This window comes from Dendroctonus ponderosae, unplaced genomic scaffold, assembly GCF_020466585.1.
Source record: "Dendroctonus ponderosae isolate FM_Combo_2020 unplaced genomic scaffold, Dpon_F_20191213v2 Dpon_F_20191213_8, whole genome shotgun sequence".
Lineage (NCBI taxonomy): Eukaryota > Metazoa > Arthropoda > Insecta > Coleoptera > Curculionidae > Dendroctonus > Dendroctonus ponderosae.
The window spans coordinates 9,933,371-9,960,360 of record NW_026019016.1 but is presented as its reverse complement, the minus strand read 5'-3'; the positions used below and the strand labels follow the sequence as shown (position 1 = coordinate 9,960,360).

General features: G+C 31.3%; 2 protein-coding genes across 5 annotated transcripts; one reads left to right on the top strand and one right to left on the bottom strand.

Annotated features, from left to right (window-relative positions):
- LOC109546362 (proton-coupled amino acid transporter 1) lies at positions 1-5,386 on the top strand. Of its 2 annotated transcripts, none has more exons than XM_048668915.1 (7): positions 1-320; positions 389-569; positions 625-834; positions 932-1,207; positions 2,232-2,410; positions 2,473-2,645; positions 4,830-5,386. In XM_048668915.1, the coding sequence occupies exons 1-7, from the start codon at positions 277-279 to the stop codon at positions 5,063-5,065; spliced, it is 1,299 nt and encodes a 432-aa protein (XP_048524872.1). In that variant the 5' UTR covers positions 1-276; the 3' UTR covers positions 5,066-5,386. The 2 variants fall into 2 exon arrangements, with proteins under 2 accessions (XP_048524872.1, XP_048524873.1); XM_048668916.1 differs by having other exon boundaries at positions 1-332.
- LOC109546373 (proton-coupled amino acid transporter 1) lies at positions 4,642-26,990 on the bottom strand. Of its 3 annotated transcripts, none has more exons than XM_019917317.2 (9): positions 26,727-26,990; positions 21,284-21,382; positions 18,035-18,166; positions 15,844-15,994; positions 11,211-11,420; positions 8,138-8,410; positions 7,801-7,979; positions 7,562-7,737; positions 4,642-5,893 (listed from the first exon to the last, which is right to left on the bottom strand). In XM_019917317.2, the coding sequence occupies exons 2-9, from the start codon at positions 21,379-21,381 to the stop codon at positions 5,646-5,648; spliced, it is 1,467 nt and encodes a 488-aa protein (XP_019772876.1). In that variant the 5' UTR covers position 21,382; positions 26,727-26,990; the 3' UTR covers positions 4,642-5,645. The 3 variants fall into 3 exon arrangements, with proteins under 3 accessions (XP_019772876.1, XP_019772878.1, XP_019772877.1); XM_019917319.2 differs by lacking the exon at positions 26,727-26,990 and adding an exon at positions 25,181-25,241; XM_019917318.2 differs by lacking the exon at positions 26,727-26,990 and adding an exon at positions 24,475-24,634.

Sequence of the window (26,990 nt, the reverse complement as noted above, 5' to 3'; positions counted from 1 at the left end):
AAATGTTCACTAGTAAACCGCATTTGGTCCCCATAAAGCTATTGACGAGTTCCTTATATCTTCGTGCTTTTTTTGTCAATAATATGAACAATTTGAGATGGTTAACCGATAATAATAATCGTGAATTCACCTTCCGAACACATCTTAGAGAGTCAGGCAAATATGACTTTTACTATGGCAAGTTTAATATAAAAGTCACATCCTCAGGATCGAAAATGGGCAAAAAATACTGGAAGATCCACTCAACAGAATCTGTTATTACTTTGATCTGATAAGATGACAAAACTTGCCCAGACCAAAGAATCTACGTATCTTCTAGGGTAAGACGAATGGTAAGAAGAATTTATCCCAACTGCCAACTAATAAATAACATTAACTGATTTCTTAGAACTCCAGCTAGAAGCGACCACAATTTCAAGTACGGAGAAGCCTTAATGCACTTGGTGAAAGGCTATGTGGGTACGGGAATATTTTCAATGGGAGATGCCATGAAGAATGGGGGCCTTATTTTCGGTCCCATTACGACTTTCCTAATTGGAATGATTTGCTTACATTGCTGTCACTTATTAGTAGGTATTTTTAATGCCTTCTGGAAAATTATAATTTCATTAAAGACAAATTTAGGTCAATTCCGCTCATATGCTGCACAAGCATTATAAGCTGGATAGAGTACCGGATTACGCTGATACCGCTAAGCTCAGTTTCAAGCTAGCTGCCCCCGAATTTCCTGCTTGGGCTTTCGTAGCAAAGCTAACAGTAAATGTATTCCTCATAATGGCTCAAGTAGGATTCTGCTGTTGTTATTTGGTGTTCATTTCATGGAATATTCGAGAAGTGAGGCATTGGTGCTTTTTTAAAGATTTTTAAAGACTATTCAAACAATCGACTGCTAATTTTTAAAAAGCTGTTTTTGTTTGTTTGATGTTTCCAGCTGCTGATCGCCTATAAAGTCCCCTTGGACATTCACTCGATAATTGCCCTAGTGGTGATTCCAATCTGGATAACTTGCCTGATTAGAACATTGAAATGCTTGGCATATTTATCAATAATAGCAAACTGTACGTTGCTGACAAGCATTGCGATCGTTTTGTATTTTGCCTTTACTATACCAACCAGCGAATGTCCAGCTGGATTGTTGGTGCCTGGAATTTCCGAATATGCGATTTTTTTCGGGCAGAGTATTTTCGCATTCGAAGGCATTGGATTGGTAAAGTATAAAGTTATTGTTTATTTATTATTATTTTTATCAGTTTTTCTTACAACATTTAGTCATACAGTTTAGTAATAAAATTATTAAACTTTCAAAATCCATGTAAATTGTTTATAATATGGCTATAGAAGTTTGAAGATAGTGATTACAAATGAAAGAAATATGTTGAACAGAAGAACAGAAAACTATCTAAACTAGTAAAAATATATCCACAAATTTTCCAAACCGTCATCCTTTTATATGCTTCTTTGACACTATTTAAAAAATTTAGCTATTATATTAAAATCAAACTGCAAATAATATTAGAATATTTATATTCATGAATAGATATATAAAATAATTGAAATTAATGTGGCATTAAAAGCAAAATTGCAAATTATCTGACTGTTATGAGCCAAAAATTTGTAATCGAAATACTTTCAAAAAATAAATTTCTTTCACTTTTCAAACCAAAATGTTTACACTAAACAATGTCTTTAATTTTCTGCAAAATCACTCCTAGATTGACATCTTTTGATAAACATTATTGCATTTATGTATAATTATTTTCGGATTCTGTAAATTGTATTTCTCTTGGTCTGAAGTCATTGGCAGATCAAAATATATCCCCAGTTTTATGTTTTTTACATTCTGCATCCATCCATAGACGATCTATTTCTGTTTCTTTCACACTCTTTTATTTTCAAGTTCAGATTTAAATGCATAATTGTTCCTACAATATTGAAGCCCTAAAGGAGCTTTGTAGTTTTTGAGCACTATGGCTTAGATGCTTGAAATTGGAAGCTAGATTTTCTTCAAATTCTATTCTATTCTAGAAAACTCGAGTTAAACTTAATTAATTTCTAAGTATACAAATTAATGAGAGAATCGACTGGCAAATCAATATTTTTATATTGATAACTATTGAAAAACTGTTTGCTCCCAACGATCAATCTCGTTCAATGCTGAAGTAAAATATTATTATAGAATTAATTTCTAATAAATTATAGAATATTCAATATTCCTATTAACTATATTCAAGGTGTTGATTTTATACAATGAAATGAGTGAACCAGAAGAATTCTACGAAACTTACGGCGTTCTGAACATAGGCCTACATATGGTCACTGTTACGTATATTTTTTTCGGAGCTGTAACATATCTGCAGTTCGGAAATGACATCAAAGAAACCGTTACTTTAAATTTGAATACATCAGAATAGTAAGTAATTTATTTAGGAAGATGCCATAGACATTAACTGGTTATAATTGTTTTTTTTTCAGTTTAGGTCAACTGGTACTAGTTCTTATATCGGTTGGAGTTAGCTTCAGTTTTTCCCTGCAACTTTACGTGGCGGTCGATATCACCTGGCCAAAAATTGTATTCTGGCTAGGTCCATTCAAATATCCGGTTTGGGTGGAATTATGGTTTCGGACAGCCTTAGTAATAACTATATGTAAGTTGAAGCTTTAGCCTAGAGTTGACGAGTTATAACATCGGTTCATGAGTTATAAGTGATTTATTAAAGCTTTTCGAGACCCGAAACTGGAATTTTCACATCTAAAAAATTGTAATTAACATTTTTTCTGAGTAACGTTTTACTACTTTGTGCAAACAACTAAAAAACGGAAGGTAGATTTTTCCGATCTGAGTCCAAAGAAAGTCGACGATTCAGTTTGCCAGTATTTTACAGTAAAACGTTAGTAAAAACGTGGTTTGTCTGTTTAGAGACAGTGTTGTTTAGAAATATTGACCTAAAAGTGAAAAAATTCCAGTTTCCAAATAAATGATTATAAACTTTCGCTTTTTCAGTTCGGGGAAATATTTTTGGAAAAAGACCCAGGTATAATTATTAATGTTTTGTCCATAATGCAAAGCTGTAAAAAGTTTTCCAAAAATGTTTTGCAAAGCGATTAAGGAGGCGAGTGTTCCAATAAAATTTATCTTATAATTTTTCAGAGAAAATATCTGAAGATTGTGAGTATTTTAAGTGAAACAAAAAAATAATGAGATTTTTACGGAGAAAAAATTGCTTAATATTTGTTAAGACCGGAATGACCTAAAAATTCAAAGGAACTTAAAAAACTCCAGGGCGCCGAATTTTCCAAATAATTTGTTTTTTACTTTTGCTCTCTGGTCGTTTTTTTAAGATAATCCTAATTACTTTCGGTAAAAAACTGAATGAAATTATTTGGCTTTTGTGCCAAATTCGAAGGAAAAATGGGTTTTCTAAAGTTCCCTGCAAACCGATGAAGGAGGCGAATTTTCTAGCAAAATTAATTTTGTAATTTTTGTCTAAAAAGACCCCATTATTGTCAGAAAAGAAGAAAATCCTCAGAAAATAATGGTCTTTGCGTTTCCGAATGAAAACTTTTAGTGTTGTGATCGGTTTTGAAAAAAAAAATGGTTTTCGGGAAAAAAACGAGAGGAATTTACTTTCGTTTTTGTCCCGAATTCGACGCTGAAAAAAGTTTTTGTAAAATGTTTACAAAGCTATAAATTTATCTTTTCGAATTTATATTTTTCGCGTAAAAGACCTCCAGATCGTCAGTATTTTTAAGTGAAACTATAAAATATAGCGTTCTTAAGGAGAAAGTAAAACAAAAAAGAATCAGTCAAAACAAAAAACCACATTTTTTTAACAAACTCTACACTCTTCAGAGGTATGGAGGTGACGAGATTTCCAAATAATCTGTTATGAACTTTCGCTTATTTTTGCCTCGAATCACGATATTTGCATGTATAATGTCTAACATTGTTAAGGGGCAAGAAAACGGAATAACGTTTTTTCGCAAAAACTATGAATGGTACAAGATTTTAGAAAGAGTACAAAATTGTGAATAAATGATTAGAACATCAACTAAAAAAAATGAGTTGATTTCATCCACCAAATAAAAAGTTCTGGGAGTTTTTGTACCACGACACTCACGAATTCGCCACTTGCCCAAAACGGATGAACTCGATTGTCTCATCAAAATATGAGTCTTACATAGGAACAAATTCACAGAGTTTTACCAAAAAACATCGTACCATTCTCCCGATATTTCAAAAAATATTTTTTTTTGAAGAATTTTGATCATCAATAGCAGAAAAGCCAGACATTTTTTGTTAATAAAAGTTAGATCAGATCGTCTTCTTTTCATGCGAAGAATATCGCAGTATCCTTTTGAACATGTGCTGACGGGACACTGTCTATCCAACATTAAATTTGTTAGTTAAATCATATCAACCCGTTAAAGCTTGTGCTGTTTTTTGCATTGAATTATATGTAAATAAATTACATCACGCGGTTTTCTAATAAAGAAGTAAGAAAATTAAATATAAACCCTGTTAATTTTGATAACATTAGGTCATAATTTTTCGGTAGTGGTAGTGGCATTTCCAGACATAACGCTACTATACTATAGCAGGAATTATTTGATTGTAATGGTAATTGAAATAAAAATCAAGAATAAAATAAAATAAGTTTTATTTACAACCGTTTACAAAATAATCAACCTTAGTATATATTTTAACTGAGAGCTAAGCATATTCTTTAATCGTTAGGTCAACTGGTAGCTTCTTTAAAATTATCAATAATAAATCAATAAAATTCCAAATGTGCAAATGCTTTATAGCAATTAATTCAATTTATTTTTAGTTGTTATGGCTGAAGCAATACCAAGACTACAAATACTGTTGGCTTTTGTCGGATCCTTCCTCAGTATCGCTTTGATTGCAATTTTTCCGGCGGCTATCGATATCGTAGCAACACTCGCATTTAAAAAAATGACACCATTTATTTTAATTAAAGATGTTTTAATTATAATATTTGGATGTGTGGCAACAGTTGCAGGAACATATGAAAGTTTGGCATTATTAGCCAAAGAACTGTAATTGGAACACAACAACAATGTAAAGGATCGTACAAAAGATACAGTTATTTAGAATTGTATTTGCCTGATTCTAAGGCAAGCGTGATAACATTTAGAAATAAAACTCACTATTAATCGTATACAAACCAACTAAGTATGTTTTATTATTTTAGAAGTAAAAACTAGCTGTTAAGAGCGCCAGAAAGAACGCAACATTGAAAATATCACAAATCATTATCATTAATGAGTAACTCGAGGGCGCTACATCTCTAAAATTAAATTTAACAAAATGTACAGTATAAATATCCTGAAATAAAACATGTTTACCTGTATATATAATCAACATTGCTTTGACCTGAAAATAGTGTTTTCCTTAAAAAAATATTTTACATATTCTAATCACATGAACCTATCACAACATAATTCATAGGACTGCTTTGTTAAATCCAAAATCAAAGTTTTCTATCTGCAGACATGGCACAGTCAAATTGAGTGATGTTTAAGTTTTCTCCTCGATCTGCAGCATTACTATTCTGCCCTAAAACGGGCAGATGCACGGGCAACCAAGCCCAAAAACATTCATTTTCATGTCTTTCTTCGTCTTAGCTTTCGCTACCAAAAGCTTTTACGATCGCTGAAATACTCTCATAACTGCCGGTGATCATTCCCACTACACCAATCAGGATGATAAATCCGTTCTTCAAAGCACTGAATGAAGTCAACTGTCCAATTGCTATTGAACTAACTGTATCGAGAATAGGAGGGAAAATTAGTGCAAGGGCAGCACTACTGACCGCACCCACTAAGGAGATGAAGAGTCCGAGGAATGGAATAGCTTCGGCGAGCACAACTGAAAATGCAAAAAATAGGTTGTAAAAAGGTTGGATTAACGTCTTAGATGGTTATACAGGGTGTTGCGTGCCAAGGCATTTCAGCGGCGGTTTTTTTGGTACAATTGTTTTGTCCAAGACTCAAACAAAACAAAGATTTTTCCATTTTTGCTAATGTAAATTAGTTTAGGCGATTTTTATAAAAATCCACGCAATAATTTTCTCAATATTTCAAGAAACATGATTTTTTTGAAGAATTTTGTCTATCAATAACATGGGAGCCGGACATTTTTGAAGTGATAACTTCTTATGGCCCGGTGCGAGTTGAATGGAATGAGCCCAGACGTCGTTACGTCTGGCATAGATAAAGACAAGTACGCAGGTCACTCTCGCACGCACACAGCCGCCCGCGAGTCTGAACATAATAGTGTGTAGTCTGTGGTCCGTTCGTGTGGATATAATAGTGTATAGTCTGTGGGCCGGTGTCCTTTGGATGCGTTTTCGTCAGAGATGGTGGGAAAAAGGAGCGAATGATCCAATTTCATTGCAAAGTACTGAAACTCGTACACTCGATCCGAAATCATTCGTTCGAGAGATTGTAAGTAAAATGGAACCTTAGGCCGGACGTCCTTTGGAATAATTTCATCAGATTTCGCATATGTGGGTATCGTCCGCTGGAAGTTTTTTTATTATACCAATTGGTCATGTGTTATAATGTATCATATACGCACATTTATAGAGGGTAATTATATAACGATCAGCGTAATTATACAACTGTTAATAATAATAGATTATTTTCTTCGGAAAATAGTTTTCTTGTGAGAAGACGATTACAGTTAAAAATAATAAAAAGCTATTGGGTTGCTGATACATTAGTAAAACGAAAAGAATTTGAAAGATTCCATCATTAATATGAAGATTTTAAAAAGAATCAGTAAGATTTATTAGTTTTTCAACATCGATTTCAGCTCGGTGTGTCCCAAAAATATACGCTATTCAGTCAGAAACACAGCAAACCTACAAATAAATCTTCCTTCGTTCGATTTCGCACAACTTCTGACGAACGCAGTTCGGACGGAAACGCATCCAAAGGACGACCGGCCTTAAGGTTTCAGTTTACATCACCAAAACTACCATTCATTCTGTGAAGTGGATATTTGAATGTTGATTTTTCTTCTGGTAGATCGCAAATTTAATGTCATTTCTTGAATTAAAGTTACAATAAAACATAATATTCCAGATCACGTTACAATCGAGCAAGATAAAGTCGAGTGTCACAATTCGTTTCTTAATAGTTATCATAAAATATATCTTACTTTTGCAGATTTATAATCTGCAAAGTGAGATAATAATATAATATTTTATGGTTTCTATAAAAATTCAATTTTTTTTGAATAGTTAATTCGAGATTTTTTATTATTTCTAAATTTGTCAATAGTTGTTTCGAGATTTTCAGCTACTTCTGAAATTTTTCAATTGCCAATTCGAGCGTCTCGTGACACACACATTCTTTTCTTAATATGAGTCGGGACAGATCGACTTCTTTTGGGTCAAAAAACGTCACAGGTCCCTTCCATCTTGTGCTTAAGAGACCCGCTCTCTTATGCATAAAACTAGTGACCTCTCAAATGTGTATAGCTGGTCATGTAACACTCTGTATTTAATCAGTATTGATGCTTTAAACTTACATGTAACTAACACCAAAAACGATCTAAATGAGAGTTCGGCAAATATGGGGTATTTTACATTTGGTCCCAATAGAGCCAATATATTTGGCCAAATAATGTCGACGGCAATGTAAAATTGCAAGGCGTAAGTCAAAAGAATTCCACATGGAATTATAATTTTCACTGATTGTGCCAACCTGAAACAACCATAAATTTAAATTGCATTTTTATAATTGTGGTTGCGGCTGCCTTAGACTTACACTTCATGTTGTGGTAAATTAAGCGTAACGCTTCCTCTAATATCGTCTCCATATTTCATGTAAGATAAACAGCCAACAACCAGGTACATAATAGTCACGATCACCATTCCACTGTTTAATACGCCTAAAGGTTTGGTGAATTGACCAGGTTTCTTCATTTCATTTTGTAAGGGTAAAACCTGGAAAAAGTTCAATTTTTAGACTTTTGGGATACTTGAGCATTATACTTTTTCGTCTAATTAATAATATCCTGCTATCAGCTAATGCTGATTGTTTACCTTTAGTTCCAACAATAAATGCAGAATGATAAGCGTTAAATGTGGAGGTGGGTACTTACAAGTCCAATTCCTTCGAAGGCATAAATGGCGGTCCCAAAGAACAGAGGCAATTGTTGCCAGTCAGCAATGTATCTTCTTTCAGTTACACTGGGAACGTCTTGCGATGCATAGTAGATAACTATTATAATGCCAATGCACATCAGTACGTTAGCTAAGGTAGAAAAGGGAGCCAGGTACTTTAAGTTTCTAATGAGAGCAGTCAATAGGATTGGTAATAGAATGATTGCCATATGAAAATGGACGTCCAGGACATATCCATAATAGTCTAAAACCTGAAAAGGAATGCCAGAATCAGAATGTTGAAGATGGACAGTTGGCAGTTGTTTTTATATAGACTTAAAGCAGCAGGTAAACTGAAGATAAATCTAAGACAAGGCAAGTAACAATAAAATTTCCAGTTATTCCATGTTACTTTAATTTGTCTAGCTCAGCTATTCATCAAACTAGAGCCTAATCGTATCTAGTCTTCCATTAAAAGTTTGGAAATTAAGAAAAATGTTTAAAATTTAAACAGCTTTTAACATTGGCTGAATACTCAGGTGTTAGTTTCCCTCAAAATAATAACTATAAATGCACACAGAAGTTATGTTTTCAAGTAAAAAATGTGTTCTTTGATTAAAGAATTTCGCGAATTTTTGAGATTATTATTATATTTTACGATAAATTTTTTCAAAAATAAAGAAAGCTCTTTACTAGGCTGCTTCAAATGATAACTAAACAAATAATTCTTCCAGCAGTGCCTGTTTGTCAATTATTTATTTTCCGATATTTTTTGCTCTTTCTGTATCATTTATTTAGATACATTTATGCGCGGGCATTTAGAATTTTTCTCTGCAGCGGGTTGATGTTCAAAGGTTGTGATGAAGTTTTTTCAGTAATCAGGCGGAAATAGCTTTTTCAATCAACGTTATCTAATTCCAATTTTCTCTCATTTATTCCATTTTGATAATCAATTTATAATTTGCTATGACAAAATCATCCACCTTAATATAAAGTATTTTCAACTCCAAAGTAGAGAATTGGCATCAGGCATAAAAAAGTATTTTTTTTATATCAAAATCAAATCGAAATATCCTTTATTGACACATAAACATTCAATCAAACTTCAAAGACAAGAAAAATATTTGATATAGATAGAAGATATAAAATTATAAATCCTGTCAATTCTCTTTTAGTCAATAATTTTTTTTTCGAGAAAAAAATTAAATAAACTTTATTTTTGGATTTCATTCGTACCCAAAAAAAAATAATATTTTACCCTGCTCAATTAAGACATTCAAGAACCAACAAAATCACCAATTTTGTGGTTTTTTTATATTTTATTCCATACAAGTATATGAAAGCAGTATATTGAGTTCGAATAAATTAAATCTTATTTTGGCAAAAATCGACAAGTTGTGAATATGTTTTAAATGTCTTTTAATAATCAAAAGAGATAGACTTTCGAGGCCATTCCCTGAAACTCGGAATTTTTTAAAATCTAAAATTCGAATACTCGTTTAGTGAGTTACACGAATAGTAAAATTATTCGAATACTCGAATATCTAACGATAATTCGAATATTCGAGTATTCGTTTTCCGTTTACCGTTTTCCAAGAAGAAAAATCGTTATATCATATCATTTTTGGCAATTAGCCGCAACGGATAAAAAAGACCAGAAGAAAAATCACTAGAACACAGAGACGTAATTTTATATTCATTTGCAGGAGCGTACATATAATTATTTTCATTTGCTTGTAAATATATGGGTATTTGTTTAAATGCTTGTAGAATATGAATAATTTATTTTATAAAAGTATACAAAGTGCATATAAAGATATTTGCACCTTGTCAGTTTGATAATGTTGGTGTATTCGAGTATTCGAGTATTCGAGTATTCGAATTATGACTAGACATAATTTATTACTTTTTGAATATTCGAATACTCGAAATAATCGAGTTTGATTCCGAGTTGAAACTAATGGGTTTTTCGGGTGTTTTTAGGCCGTCGATCGGTAGAATTTCTTCCTGACGTTCCCTCGGAACAGCGTAAACGTTCAAACAAACCACTTCTGAAGATGCAAGCCACTCGTGCTTGCGAAACGTCAGGAAGAAATTCTGCCGAACGACGGCCTGAAAACCCGAAAAACCCATTAGTGTTTTTCAACTATTAATCCTCTGTTCCTCTGTTTTTCTACTATCTCCCTTTAATGCAAAAGGAACAGTTTTGCAACAAATTGTATAAATAACAAATTAGAATTGAAAGATGAATTATTGAACTAATTCCTTTTTAGTTTTTATGTTTTTTGTTTTAATTAAATTTTTCTTCCATAAAAGAAGTGAAACTGCTAGTTTCCGCTTACCATTGTCTCAGAATTGAAAATATTTTGACTTAAAATTCTGAATTTTAGTCGTGGTTTTTGAGTTTATGAGGTAATAGAAAATTATTATTACCTGACAACTTTTAAAAGGAAATCAGATATTAATAATTTTTAAAATGGATTTCAATTAGATAGTATTTTTTTTAAATATATGAAAATTAATGTCAAATGAAAGATTTCCTCAGTAGGATGTTTGCAAGTCAATAGAATAAAACGTTTCTAAGCACTTTAGTCTAATAAGTGAAATTAATTTTGAAGTAGTGGTTTCAAAACGCATTAGATTAAAATTTAAAAATGATTATTAAGAAGTCTCAAGTTAAGTTCTTAAGTTGGTCCCATATTCTTAAATTCTTTCTAAGTTCAGCTTTTCTGTCTGGAGCAAACATAGTTTATTAAATGAAAAATCGGGATTAATACACTTTCTATTTATAAAATGCAAGAATGTCAAACAATGACGATTAAGATGCGATCTAGCTTAACTTTGGAATTGCTGGTAACACTCGTACGTACTAATTGTTTCTAAATAATTTCTCGAACAATTAAATGAAAATACTGAAAATTATTGTTAATTAAATATAAAACTATCGTGTTAAACCCAACACAATATAAGAAAAAATCCCCATATATATTAATCAATTCCGAACAGCTTTGAAAGTCCATCAACATACTCTGGTTAAAACTGGTTATATGGAGAATTCTAATTAGACTTTACCTGTTTAATATTCTCCGAAATAAAAACGAAATACACACAACAGAATCCGAGTTGAGTGACACACAAAAACAAGTTCACCATTCGTTTCATCGTTTTGGCCATACCCCGTAATCGTGGCGGTCCATTCGCAAAACACAGCTCGACAGTTTCTGCAAAATCTGGGCTCACTTCCAGTTTTTGGGATTCATTCAAACCCCTTGCTGTTTTCAACTGAAACAAAACAAATGAAGATACATTTTTTCCAATTTTTTTCACTAAAACAGGTTTTTCTTCGTTTTTAAAAAACCCAAGAACCACTAAAATCTAAAAAAGTATTGCTATTTTTCTAAAACATTAAAGCTTCTTAAATTTCATTATTTTAGTTTACAGGCTTACAATAAACGGTACTTTACAGCTTATAATAAAGTGACCAAGACTAAATTAATATATTTGCTAAACCAACCTCGCAAAAATGGCACAAGCTTGAATAAACATCAATATAATTTGAGTAAATAAGAAAATATTATAACATAGGAGAATACGCATAATTATAAGCTAAGCTAATTATGTATTCGTTTTCAAGTGAAGAATTTCATTGTCAGTAAGATGTATAAATATTTGCGTATTTTTTGAATAATACATAATCGTCAATAAAGGTAATGTGTTGGTTTACATTCCAAATAGTAATAAGTGACAAAAATATTAAATTAATACAGAGGACAAGAGGAAGGAAATATGTCGCACGGCATAAATTGCATAATTAAATCAAAAATATAATTTTGGGTTTAAAGAGTTTGAACAGAATGCACCCAGAATCATTTTTTAATAAGCCGACTCCCTTCTTTAGTTAGGCTCCAGGCTAATACCAATACATAATGGCATTGTTTTGCTTTATTAACCGTTAACAAGTACTGACCATAGAAAAGAATTAACAATGGTTGTATAAACAGTTAACCCTTACGTAAAACAAATGTGAAAATGAGTGTATTGGAAATTTTACGATACAACAAAGCTGCGAACAAAGCAACAAATCTTCTAAAATTTAGTTTTTTTGATGTTTTCTTTAATCAATAATTACACTTTAATAAATGACAAACAATCCGAAGTGAGACATTTCTACTGGATTCGATTGTGAATTCATTTTGTTTTGTAGCCATGTATATTAACTTAAAATCGAAATATAAAGCGCTGCTACACGCTCGAGTCGAATGATTGTTACAAACAAAATTGCCCAAATTCTCGCATAATTAGCGAAAACTACTTTCCTGTTTATCTAAAAAATTATTACAAACCACATTTGTTCCAAATACGACATGGGAAATTTAGGTATTCAACAAGATCGATTTCGCATGAAGAGCTTAATGCGTTTTAACTAATTTGCACGGTCTTTGTTGCCATCGCTAAACAATTACATACAAAACTTTAATAGTCCCAAATTCCACACAATGGTGTTAAACAAATGTTCAATTTTAAACCGAAAGATAAACGGAAGAATTTTTGGTGTGTATTATTTGTGTTTTCACTTCAAAAAACTCAGCATATTTTTCTTTAGCACCCAAATATAAGCATTAGCAAGCTGTAAAATGCTGAATTTTCTTTTCGGAAATCACTCCATAATATTTTGGGGATACGTTTTAACCATTGTTAAATCTGAAGTATTACATCACTAGCGAAAATGCAAACGCGGCTGGCCCTGAAGAAGTTTCTAACGAGTCTCAGAAACTTATCAGAGGATAATATTTGAATAAATTCGACTTTTTTAATCGAAAGAGCAATCTTTAGAGCAGGACGATCAACAGCCGATAGCGGCTTTTGGCTAACACAATTAATAAAAACAAGAATGGTGAGGTTTCAAGAAGTACATCTACTCTTTGTTGACCTTACAACAGAGTGCGAAACTCTGCCGGTTAGTAAAATTTGGAAAGTATTGAAAAAACCAGTATAAACGTCACACTAATCGAGACCATCAAAGAGTTACATAGCAATACAACATCTAGAACAAAAGTAAAAACAATCTAGCGGATTCAAAATGATTTATGAAATGGTATATGAAGCTCTCAGACAATGAAAAAAATTATTAGAATGAGGCTGAATATCGGAGCCACCACATTATATACATTACACTATGCAGATGATCGGGTAGCAATTGCTCAAGGATGCATACATCTGACAAGACAGGACGAACTGAGGAAGCTATAAAGGACATAATAACTAAAGGAAAACAAGTGATGGGAGCACAGAACTCAATATTATGGCAGAAAAACATAAGACCAAAAACAAAGACAAGAATATTTGATACCATATTAAAACCAGTTATTATGCATGGATCAGAAGCGTGACAGTTAAGACAAAGACTTAATAGCAATCTACTAATCTACTAGCAGTTTAAATTGATTTGTGGAGAAGAGCAGCTAGAAGATCTGCATTAGAACAAATGAGAAATTAAATTAAAAGATGGACCTAAAAACCAAAACAAAATAAAAGACAAATGAAGAAGATATTGAAAAACAGCCATTAATAGTACGGACATGTAAGACGTATGGGGAAAAACTCCAAGGAATATATCGGAATGAACACCCCCAGAAAAACGGAAAAACCACCAACCACATGGATACATAAAAAAGATAGCCGTTGACCGAAATCGACATTAAAAACGTATGGCAACAATACAGAGAACTGGAAATACTGGAATCAAACAGGACAATAATAAAATACGAGTAGTAAAACAACTGTGATGCTGTAGTAAAAACTTGCTACTAAAATAGTATTTTTCTTATTAATATTTATAATCTGCAGTTTTTGTTGAGCATATTGATTTAACATAAATTAATTTCGACTAGCGCAGTGTCAACAATATGTACATAAATAACTCATAAATAAACATCAATAAAACGCATCAATAACTGGAAAGCGTTTTGCAATTTTGCCTCAAGACAACTTTTGGAATTTCAATCACGGTGTATGAAATGATCGAACTTATAATTTGATATTTACACAAGATAGCAATTAAATTTTATTTCATAATACCCTACTGAATTCTGGTTATATCTGGTTAAAATTGTAGTCTTATCCTTCAAACCGAGAATGCCAGACAGGTGTAATAAAGAATGTGTAATTTGTATTTTAATTGTTTGAATTGCCTTATTCAATGGAGATAAATGCAGCGTGCTCTCAGTAAAAGGTAATCGAGTAGTTGTGGCTTTGAACATTTGAACAGTCGAAGGCAACATAATAAAACATAAATTTAAGAAGGGAAGTTGATATAAATAAGCAAGTAAGAAAAGCAATAAAAACAATTTTTAATCACATCTTCTCCTCCATCTGATTATTATTTAGTGATTCAATCAGCAAATTGTCCTTAAAAAAAGGCGGTAGTTTTCTTTTAGTCTTGTACATAACTGAATATAAATTTTTATCAGATCTAGAAAATAAATCCCAGAAACCCCGTTCAGATCGTGTAAATTTTAAACGTCCAATCGATCCGCTATTTACGTAATTATTCATAATAGTTCATAATTTTTGTAATTTATGAGAGGTATTTGCGAGAAGCTTCGCTAATCTACTGGCGTAAATGCTTCCGTTGAACCTCGACCACATTAATAATAATAATATATTACGAGTAAAATCCAACAATTAGATGTAAATATGACACTTAAAGCCGTAAAATGCACTCGCATTTTTATTAAAGTCACGAGGGTAACCTTCACAGCTACGTACTTAAAAACGATTACAAAAAAAAATTATGTTCAATTCTAATAATAATTAAGTCGATGATTTAAATAATCTTCGCGTGCTATTAGGGCACCGTTTATCACCCACGTGTGACTTACATCGGCAGCCACAACAGGATGTGTCCAATCTGGAATTTAGCAAATTCCAGAATTTCGAAAACAATGCCAAATTGCATTGCAATTTCGATATTAATCTAGAAATATTTGCTTGTTAAAGCTCAGTGAATTAAGCCAATTAAAATTGGAAAAAAGGATTGCATTAAATGTTTCGAGTGCAGGAATTACACAAACAAATAAAATACTGGGGTATGGTTATGTAAATCCATGTGCCGGATGTATTCAAGCAAACGTTCAATGCTATTTGAACATAAATAGTTAATTTCAATGAAAAACAGTCCTTTCCATTCTACCTTTCATATTAGGTGGAAAAATGTATGGATGCTAATAAGATGAAGCGCTCCAATTTCTTTTTATTTTTTTTAGTACATTTAAAAGCTTCAACCTATAATTGAACCAAAAAAATGTTAAAATATTTGCGTCTGTAGCATGGATGAAGATATTATCTTCATCTGATAAGTTGGTAGTGATAGAATGACCGGAAAATACTAGATTCCGAAGAAATTGCTGTATACTTTCACAGAAATTGCTAGTCACTATATAGCTTTCATTTTGCATGTCAGTATCTTATAATTCAAGCGCAAAGATGGATGTTTGAACTGTAAACTGAAACATCGAAAATATTTTTAGAAACGTTAACTTGTTCTTGGCTGGAGGAATTTTTACTGGTTAACACTAGAATGTTCTGGTCAAACATAATATATATATTTGAAGGCTCCAAAGCATAATCGAATTAATTTTGCGGTGCATTTTGTAAATTTGCTTGAAATTAAATTTCATGGGAAAATTAATTTAAATTGACTTACCAGCAGATGTTGACAATGCGTACATATCACACCTAAAATTAAAACAACGATTGGTCCCACAATTATTCCTGCATTTCGAATACCATCGCCCATAGCGAATATTCCGGAACCCACATTGCCCTTCAGAAGGTGCATCAGGGTTTCCACATAACTAGAAGTAAATAAAAATATTGTTAGTTTGCGCAAATTTTAAACACTTCAAACTTCTCAGAAATGGGTTAAAGGAACTGAGAAAGTTTGGACAAAAACAGTGAGTATTTTATATAGTTTTGTGAATATGGTTATCGTGCAAACTAAATCAATTTCAATTGGAATATATTTTACTATAAAAATAGACACTGAATTAAACTAGAATTTATTATACGATTCTAAGTTTTGTAGCGTCTTGTACAGTCTATGTCTACATCAATAATAAAAATTCAAAAATACATCGAAATGAAAGCAACATTTATTTTGTGAAATGTTCTGTAAAATTTATTTGCAATCTAATATGGCTTTGTTCTATAAGTCTTTGTTACATTTAATTGTCTTGCTGCCTGATGTTATGTCAAATTTAAATCTGATGATTTCACTAAAAGGGTATCTATAAAACTTTGTAGTAGTTTGACTATTTTTATTATATCTATGCATCCTCCTATTAGAGCAAAGTGGATGTAAAGCTCTTCACTAAGTCAATCGGTTAGGTGGTATCAAACTTTTTATTTTCATATATGGAGAAAAAATAGACGATGTAATATAAATATATACAATATTGAATATTTTCTTTGATTTATGGATGATATTCCGATTGTTAGCAATTATCTTTAAAATTATGTAGGATCTCATGACAAAATAACTAGAAATAATACTCATTGGACTTTCCCAACTTTAATGGTCAAATACATAACATATTGGAATGCAATTATTTTACTATTTTTAAACTATAATCTTTACTGTATAATGTATTTTACTTAGACTTTTAAATATAAACGCGTCAGGTTTCCCCATATTTAACATACAAACACATTTCAAGTATCAAACAAACAACTAAACTTATACTTCGACTGCTCAAAACATTACTTATGATGATTATGACTTTTTTATAGTAAATTGTTCCAGTTAAGACTATCGGTTTAAGTACCAAAATCTGTTATATGATTGTAAAAATCCCTTTAAGAAGAATTACTATTATTTGATATACTCCTCAAAAAATATAAAAAAACATCCTCAACATGGATGCTAATAGGAACGGTTCGTTGAATCAGAATATCTTTAGACCAACTTTCACTTAAAATAACACTAGTTGATTGAACTCACAATGACTTAAGCCAATATATGGAAAACGATCGCTAGATGCTTTTTTTAAACGATATAAAAGTAAAGAAATAATTTGTTGACAAACCTAAACTTCACATTGTTTTAAAATTCAAACTAATTGATCGATTAGAAACAGTCGTAAAAAGTATTAAAGCAATTGAAACTTAAATAAATTAAAAGTACTAATTTATCCTTTATGTCTTATCTTCAAATCAACACAAAAGTATCTTATTTACATCTCATAGAGCTAAATCTTTGAACAAGTGAATCTCATCAACATCCATGTATAGTAATTCAGAATTTTTCTGGGACAAGACCATTATCAAATATAAAGTTAGCGAGAAAAGTATATCAAATAGCGCACAGATTAAAGTCGAAAAATCAAAGTCCCACTTTATTTCTTCCCACAAATTTAGATCTTAGTATATTCAACAAATGAACCTGCCAGGTTACAACTACTAAAAACTTTTCATCTTGGCCCTAACTTTTTCTCGCCGTTATTTCTGAACCTTCACTCGCGTCTCGTTATTTTAATCGCCAATGACTAATAATTCGGGGGTGTAATCTTAACACTAACTTTGAAGATTCATATAGCTGTGAAATTCATGACTCAACCCGCAAATAAAAATGTATATAGACCTATATTTAGTTTTGTATTTGTAGGTGCAAATAGATTAGCACATCAGACAAATAAAGTGATAATTTTTTTAAATTTGGAGAATGCATAAATGACACGGTTAAAAAAATTTATTTTTTTGCAAAATATGCATAGTGCATTGCCAATTCAAAAGTATGATCAAAATATTTTCAATACAAATTAATAAAACATATAAATATATCCAAATAATAAATAATCAGAGTGTTTAAGAGTTTTTTTAAATAATGCAATACTTACGAAGTGGGATGTTCCACAGGAATCCCATGACCCCCAGCACTGCCAGGTACTTTGTCTTTATTAGGAACTTTATCCAACGGAATATTTATAATGGGGTCCTTAGATTGGAATGTCATAAAAGTATCATCGACACTGTAAAAAACCAGTCTAATTAAATGCGAACGAAATATAGTGTTTCATATGCGCTACCAGTGATAAATTTAATTAGCTCGTTCCCAAGGTGCATGTTTTAACGATTCATATTAGCCTATTGCATACAATTTCCTTATAAGTATTATCTGAAAAGTATATATTTGCAGTAGTCGCTTAAAAAAATTGAAAATGTTTTGTTTTGTGAACTTGGCGTGGATGAAAGTGCAACAAAATACATTGGGCTGCAAATTTAACGCATAGCTTAAATATTTCCTAACTTTTGAATATTTTCTTAGCCGGTGATCCGATGTGCATAGTGATAACTCTATTCTTAGTCAAAATTTAAAATTTACGATATGGACAAAATCAATTAAACATGTTGCAGGGTGTTTATAAATAAATACTCATCTTTTCTTCGGTTATAAATCTTTTTGCTGGCAATAGGAAGTTAGCCTCAGACAGAAAAACTCTATGATATTACAGCCTTGTGTCTTCTGAATACTTTGTCTCTTTAATCGTCTATTTAACCTGAGCCGTTCGAAAAATATGAATTATTTATGACGAGTCACATTTTTGGGATAAAATTTACTCAAACTTTTTTTTATTTGCAGTGAAAATTTCTGATAAAAGGGCTGTGCGAGCAACATTTCGCTACAAGCTGATAGCTTCGACTATTTTGTCATTATCTGTCCTCTGTCAACTATGTTTTAAAAGTTTTTTCTAAGAAGTTTCCTAAGATTCGTTATTTTCGTTTTCAACCCTACGCAAATTGTTTTTTGTCTTGTTTCTTTATGGAATTACAAACGTGACAAAATAAACAAAGGTTGATAGTTTAAACACAGCTTTCTTTAGATTTAAAAAAATGGTTAAATAAAATGCGAGCAGAAACTGTAACCGGTTTAAAAAAATGTCATGACAAACAGACGATTAAACATCCAATTTATTCAGAATACATGAGGCTATAACACTGTAAACGTTTCTGTCTGAGCTAGTTGATATTGCTCGCAGACCGATTTAAACTTTGACCAAGAACACATTATATTATTTAAACACCCTGTACTATATGTTTACCACATTTTTTCCTACATAGAAGAAGAATTTACAACCAAAAGTTGGGGAATATTTAAGTTATGCTTCACTTTTGGGTCGCAGTGTACTAATAACTGTACATTTCTAAAGCTACAAAACTCATTGAGAATTAATCCTCATGGAGAATTCTGAACTTTTTAATTTTTTCTTGTTTTTTTGATCATAACAATCCGTTTTTCCGAGTACGTGTAAAGTTCAGTGGCGCTTCAGCATTTATTTCCTGAGAAATATTTTGCAGTGGTTTATAAATTATTGTAGTAAGACTCATACTATGTATAAGATCCTTAAAAGTTCACTAAATTCGATTAAGAAGCGAAAAAGTAGCTATTATGGTAGTATTTTGTGTGCAAAAGCTCATTCCTGCAGATCAAACGGTTCGCAAAAAAAAACAAAAAATGAAATAATCAGACTTAGCAAACAGCACTTACGCTTGCTTTCAATATTTTCTACAAAAGCCAATTTAAAAATTTAGTTAGTTAGTTTAGAAATAAACAAATTGAATGCTTATGTGTAAACATTTAGTTAGTGATTACGCTTAACGACAATCTGCAGTTATTAACAATAACTATGTTTATCAGAATTATTAGCATACCTAAAAGAAATGTTTATGCCAGTATTGAGCAACAGAACAAATCCAAAAAATGCATATTTCAACACATGCTGCAAAAGTACGCAATATAACAGAAATATATGCAAATGCAATTTTAACACAAATAACATAACAAGAAAGTAAGTGGGTATGTGCCTTATCAGCTAAAAGTTACCATTTAAAAGTCAAAGGTGCACCATAAAAAAAACCTATTTAATAGCTGGATAAACTACTTAAAACACCAGCAGGATTCTTGTTGCAGATTTTCATTGGTCATTAATTAATTGCCGAAAATAAAGTAAACCGGCAATCTTCTTTTAGAATAGCATTACCTTTGACTCACTGTCTAACAATTTGTGCAGAAGCGAGCGAACTATTTTAGTACATTTTTAAAAATAAATTAGAACACTTTACAAATTTATTAGGAACTGGCTGATGCCATTGGACAAAACTAACAAAAGGAAAATAAGATCAAACTCGAGTTGTTTACAAAAACTTGTTCTCTTTTAATCGCTTTTATAGTGTGTATGACTAAATGTACTAATTTTGAAAATCCGAACTGTACAGAAGTAAAATGCCCCTAAGAATGGTTGCTCAATATGCAAGTAAAACGCCAGGTGCAGTTAAGTTAAATCATGTTAAAACTCAATTACATTACAATTCATAAGCAGAGAAATATTATCAATGTTAAAACCTCAAAAATTGCAAAATCTGAGCATACTTTAAATCGCGCCCTACATTATGCTAGAAATATTTTTAAACTGCAAAAAATGTAGCTAAAAATTTCTTTTAGAAAGGCTGCGCCCTTATTTTTGTGTTCTCCTTGGTCCAATTGAATTGTTATCTAATTATTTAAAACGTTAAAGATGGCTACAAATTATATCGGGTAATATGTTATCATTAGGTTCTGCGAGGTTAAACCAGGTTATTACAAATATTACCAAACAAATCGACCTTGAAACCCAATTAACCGAAACGAAGCGATCCTCATAATGCTTTAAAAATCACACTAAGGAAGAAAATTATGAAATTTTAAAAAAATGTTAAATGAAATCTAAGTCTTGTTGCAAATTTAAGATAAATTCAAAGAAAATTCAATTTCTGAACTTTCTGAGTCAGCTTCTTATTGCATTATAAATGTCAGAAGACTAATTTTGAAGACATTGTCGTAAGTATGGAAAAACTGCAAAAATCTTCGCAGAGGCACCATAAACATTAGAAATGTAAATTGTGTTTCGATGGTTTCTATTCAAAAGCTCACACTATATTCATTAAAAGTTCTCATAGCTTTTGTATGATAAATAAGATTAATTACGGAACCTGATAACAAAAAAAAATGTCTTTATAAATATAAATAAAATATGCGCAACTCAGAGAATGGACTAATCAACTTCCTATTAATTATATTTGTTAGTCTAATGTTGTAAGCATTGACCTACCTTTTGTCCGACGTGCAGCTGGTCTTTGATCCGAACCATGGTTGTTGGTGTCTAACATTGTCCATATTGACTTTCGTTTCATTATTTTGTAGCGCCATTCTGAAAAAAAAACCATTAATATCTACAATTAGAAGAAACTATTAAAGTATTTATATTGGAATGCATAACTAGCTTTGAAGAGTTCAAGCACGGAGATTACGGAAACTTACTCTACACTTATCGTTAGCAACTCTGCTAACGATAGACAAACTTTCATATACAGATATTCTCATCAATTGTATGAGAATTAGTTGTTTAATCGATATACGGTCAGGCAGTTTTAAACTGATTAACGAGACTTATTATGTAAAAGCTTCTCCGGATGGTGCGTTTTAAAAGGCGAATTCTAGCTGTCGTCAAATTTTTATTTTCCAAAAGTCAAAAAATTCAATTTTTTTTATCAAAATCAATTTTTTCCTAAACTTCTTGTGGTATAACTAACTAACTCTAGTTTTAATGAAACACATAAATAGGCATTTGTTCTTTTCAACCAACACCTACGATTCTAGAGCAACTTTCATTTCAAATGTTGTTTCGCTTTTATTAAATAGACAATTGTTGAAGATACCTACAAATACCTGCTTATTAAGTTATTGCGGTCATACCTAAACAATATCATACATGTTATAACACCCAGTTTAAACCAGCATTGGTTCATTAGAAACGTTTCCATTATTCAAAATTTATCAGCTATTTCATGCGGATTAAAACGCACATACAAAGCATTAAATTCATATTCTTAATAATAAAAAAATCACTTTAATTAAAATTTATGTAGACAATTTGTAATGTGAACAGAAAATAACAGGTGCTCTTAAGATAAGACAATTTTTCGGAATCGCGACGACATCAATTATTCTCAAGCTGCATCTATGTATCTATTAACCCACATTCCCTAACTGCTGTTTAGCTCTTCCTTTTCTTCGCGTTTCTTCTCGGTACCTTCAATATCACATGATCGAGTCTGACTTGAAAAATCGCAAGTTGACATCGTTTTCGTTTAAGGTGAAACTGGGCGTATCGGCTCAAGCCATTGTATTTGCGTCTTTAAGTCGCTGTTTGTATAAGGCTAGTCATTTACAATTTAATGGATATTATTGTCCATTGTATAAACAAAAATGCAAATGGCAATAGGCACACTAGAAAGTGCCTAGTTTGAAACTGGAACGCTTCAAAAGCTAAGTACTGCTTTGTATCATTCTATTCTACATTTATTTTACTATTATATTCAGCACTTAATTTATTATTGTATTCCAAAATATATTAGAGTAAAGCTTCAGAAACTGACCTAGTTTTCCAATTATCATTTACAATACTATGACAAATCTTTTAACCTTAGCTAATGGTATAATGCAATGTTTTTCCTGTTCTCTCAAGTGCTCCTTTACAGATACTCAAGGAAAACAATGGAAATGTAGTAAGCAACTGATGGCAAACAAACAATATGTTTTCCATTAGCTATTGTCCCTTTGGAACTTTGTATTCAAGATTATCTTGCAATTACTTCACTTTAAATGGAATTTTCTACAGTTCCATCTTTATCTATAAACTGAGCCAAATTAAAGCGGCATTATTATAGTCACTTGTTGAAGATAGGTCGAAATGTGAGGAAATTGTGTTTTTTTTGGAAGGGTTGATTAGGGTGGTATAAATGGAAACGGAAATTTGGCTCTCACAAGTACGCTTTTATTTTAGAATTGAACTTTGTTCTGATTGCAAAATATTTTAATTAAGCACAATTGCACAAAACAGCATAAAAAGTACTGAAACTTTCGGCTTTTTCTTTGGTTACTCAATATAAGTCAAACAGATAGATCGTCATTAAAATTAAATTAGTTGCAGTGTGTTTGAAAATAACTGAAATTTAGAAACCAATCGCCTTGTCACCAATTATAGTTCTTCTAAAAATAGAGGATTAATAGGAGACCTCAGTCTACTTTGCGTTCGACAATTCTACCACTGTCTAAGATGATATTAATGATAATTTTCTGCTGGTAGAATTTTTTTCAGAATTATTTATTCAAATCTCAACTTAAATTATTTAACCAGATGTTTTAATGTGTTTGTTTATTTATTTAATTTGTCAATTTCATCCAGCATTTTACTCAGAAAGCAATAGGAATTTTGACACAAACATAAATTTACATTTTGCATAAAACCCTAATTGAATATTCCTTTAGTGAATTTGGGGACCGTTTCGCGAAACTTCTCGAGCATTTCAAATTGGTAATCCGACAAAACCGCAAACCCATATTCCACTGACAGAATGAACAATTTGTACCATAATGGATATTTTATTGCTCCTCTGATTATTTATTTCGAATTAATAAAATTAATGGATAGTAAATAGACGTCACTTGCTCTACCTGATTTGAAGCTGAAATGAGTGTGGTTTCCTTGATGAGCATGTTGAGTTACGCATTTTTTTAATGGTTCTAACACGTTTGCAAGTAATCTTAAATTAAGCCATGATTTTCGAATAGGAACTTGTAATTTTTTTAGAAATGTATAGAAATCATATATGGTCAATTATCTGCCTATATAAAAGAGTTAATAGTATTCAGCACATAGCTGCTTTCATTCGGGAAATATCCTTGCGCTTTCAATGTCGCAATGTCGCAAATTGCATAGTAAAAACTAATTAGTACCGCTGCAGAATATTAAGAACTGAGTCAACAATACTTCCACTTTATTATTACTAAATTATTACATAAAATTTCGAAGCATACATATTGCAATATACTTGTAACATATGCATGTGAATCTGATAAAAGCGACACATCGCAGAAAAGCAATTGAAGAATGAAAGAAATTATTAAAGCAACAAAAATTATTAAAATTCCATCCAAGTTTCCTAAGGTTAAACGAGAACTGAAAATTTTCCAAATGAATTTAAATTTAAGATTAGTATCAGAAGTGTTTCGCATTTTTCGCCTTGAAGGTGCAACTTGAAAGCTCAAGTGTATAGGCGAATCAACAATGACTGCAAGGTGAGAACTTACAAGATGCGACTTTATAATAATAATAAATAGTTTGCTAAATAATATGAATCACTGTACAGAACACGGAATGTGAACTGTGAATAAAATAAGAACGATCTTATTCCCTTTTTCACTGAAAATCGAACTGCTTAAATGAAGAACTTTCCTTACCTGGAATTTCAGATGCAAATAAAAGCAGTTTATATTGATAATGAAAATTACTTTAATGAATCCAATTTTGAGCAGCAGCAAGCCAAAATCAACAGAAAAATACATAAATTCTATTAAAAATCGCCTCGTGGTCAAAAGCACTCACTATACTGCAATAATATACCGGAATTTCTAACACATATGTGGTTCATGGTTTAAAATGTTTAACAAAAAAATTATAAAGATCGGTTAAAAAGTATGGTTGAATATATAGCTGCGGATATACTGGGAGTTTTTGGTAAAATTGCCCATGAATTGTGGGGACCTTGAGCAATGTTGTAAATGGTACCTATATTATGCTAAAATAGTTTTAGAATTGCGTAAATACGTTTCTTGTCTTACACGTATTTTCAAGAGTTTCAGAAATATTTTTTCTAGATGTTTCGCTTTCATTTCCACAAAACTGTGAGATTCTTAACAGAAAATTTAGGCAATTCTCTTTAGACTCTTGTTTTTTTTTCTTTTTTATTTTCTCTTCAAACCAATTTTTCCTTTTTTGTTACGTTTATGGAAAATAATCGAAACTTTTTCCGCATATTTTCCAAAGTGGTTGACATTTTTCGAAAAATGTTAATTGCTTCTCCTCATTCTTTCATCACTTATTAAAGAATGTTTCTTGGTGAATAAGTAGGTATTTAACAAGTACTTTAAATGTCTATTAACTTACTTATAGTCAAATCAGTTCATGTTTAGGTAGCCAAAAGTTGATATAGTCGTGCAAATTACTACAGCTCTAAAATGGAAGCAGGATCAACAAAAATTCAAAAACATAAAGTTTTTGCGTTAAACAGAACAACTTTTTATTAAAAATATTTAGCCATTTACTGTGTCTAATTATTTAGACCGTATGAATAAATGCGTATTCTAACATTGAGAAAAATTTATCGAAACTTTAGCCATCTCCACGTTTCCTTTTTTGTATATAAACTTGCTATTATTGAACAGCTTGTATAAACATAAACATATCGGTATATTTAATATTCGTATATGTTAGGATTAAAGTTAAGCTATTTAATTTTGTTCTTACAATTGAAAATGAGTAGTTTGCGTTATGCTAGAAAGTCATGCTCATTTTCCTCGAAGTAAAATTTTCATAAAGAAGGCACGCGTGGTGATTGTCCTTTTCGAATGTAGAATATTCAATTGTGTTAAAATTTTTCAAAATTCTTATTTTAAATTGTATTTATAATATCTATACAATGTATAGAAATGAACAGAACAATATTAGTAATCCATTCAGTTGAAGAATGCAACCTACAGGAAACCCGGTATATTTATAATATTGAATATAAATGTAAATAATTTAAAATAAATATGGCAGTTCAATCAACGACAATTTAAATAATCCCCGGCATATGAATAATGTACGCCATACATAAATTGTAAAACCAGTAATAGATTTTTACTTTAATCCATATTTAATCTTCAATGCGGATGCTGCTAATGTTTTTAAACTAACTGCAACAATACATATTTATACTTAAATTAATTAATTATATAAATACAGTTCTGCATCCATAGGAAAATAATATATGATTTTAAAAATTAAACATCGAAACTTTAAGACGCTTAAATCTCGCGCTCCATTTCCTGCTTCGACGTAAATAGACAAACGAAAATAACATTGAATTAGGATTGTAAATATTAAGTAGTGCGGTTTAATCAACATTTTCAAGAATGTTTTTCATGTAAAGTAATGACTTTACACATTATTGCTAACATTTTAATTCAAGGCTGCATTCAAAAAGCTTTTGTCTTGTAGCCTAGAAATAGTCTTCCCGGAAATAGGCCTTTGAATATTCAAAGTTAAATATTTTATTAAATAAGACTTATGAGAAGTATTAAAAACTTTTAGCTGAATTAAAATAGTAAAACTGTTCGAATTCACTGCAGGTTGCCCAACAGCACGAGTTTTCAAAATTCAAAATCACAAAAACGTGTCTCCTCAAAAATAGCAGTTTTATTTGTAAAAATCGACTAGAGTAAGAACACCATTTTATCTCATAAATCAAGTAAATAAAAACTAAGAAATTTCTGTTTCAACAAAAAAAATTGCTGTCCAAAAATGCATGTACATACATTATCATTAAAACCGGATGCACTTAAAGAAACTTTTTTCCAAGAAAACAATAAAAAATCCAAATGGAACAATGAAATAATGGAAATAAAATAAAAATGTATAAAAAAATTAACATTTTATATCCTACACATACCTGCTTCTGTTTCAAATAACTCGCAAAATTGGTACCACTAACCGGTAAATAGTACTGTCGATCAGTCACTCGGAGGTTCTGCCAACAAACTGAAAATATATTCGCACCTTGGCATAGCCACTTTGTTGTACAACCTTCTTACTCAATGACTGACTCCGTAAACCAGAATTCCTCCCTACTCTTCTGTTGTTTAAACAATTCATAGCGTTTTTCCCCATCTTCGATTGCTTATTTTGAGCTTAAAGGATCAAACGGCACCTGCGA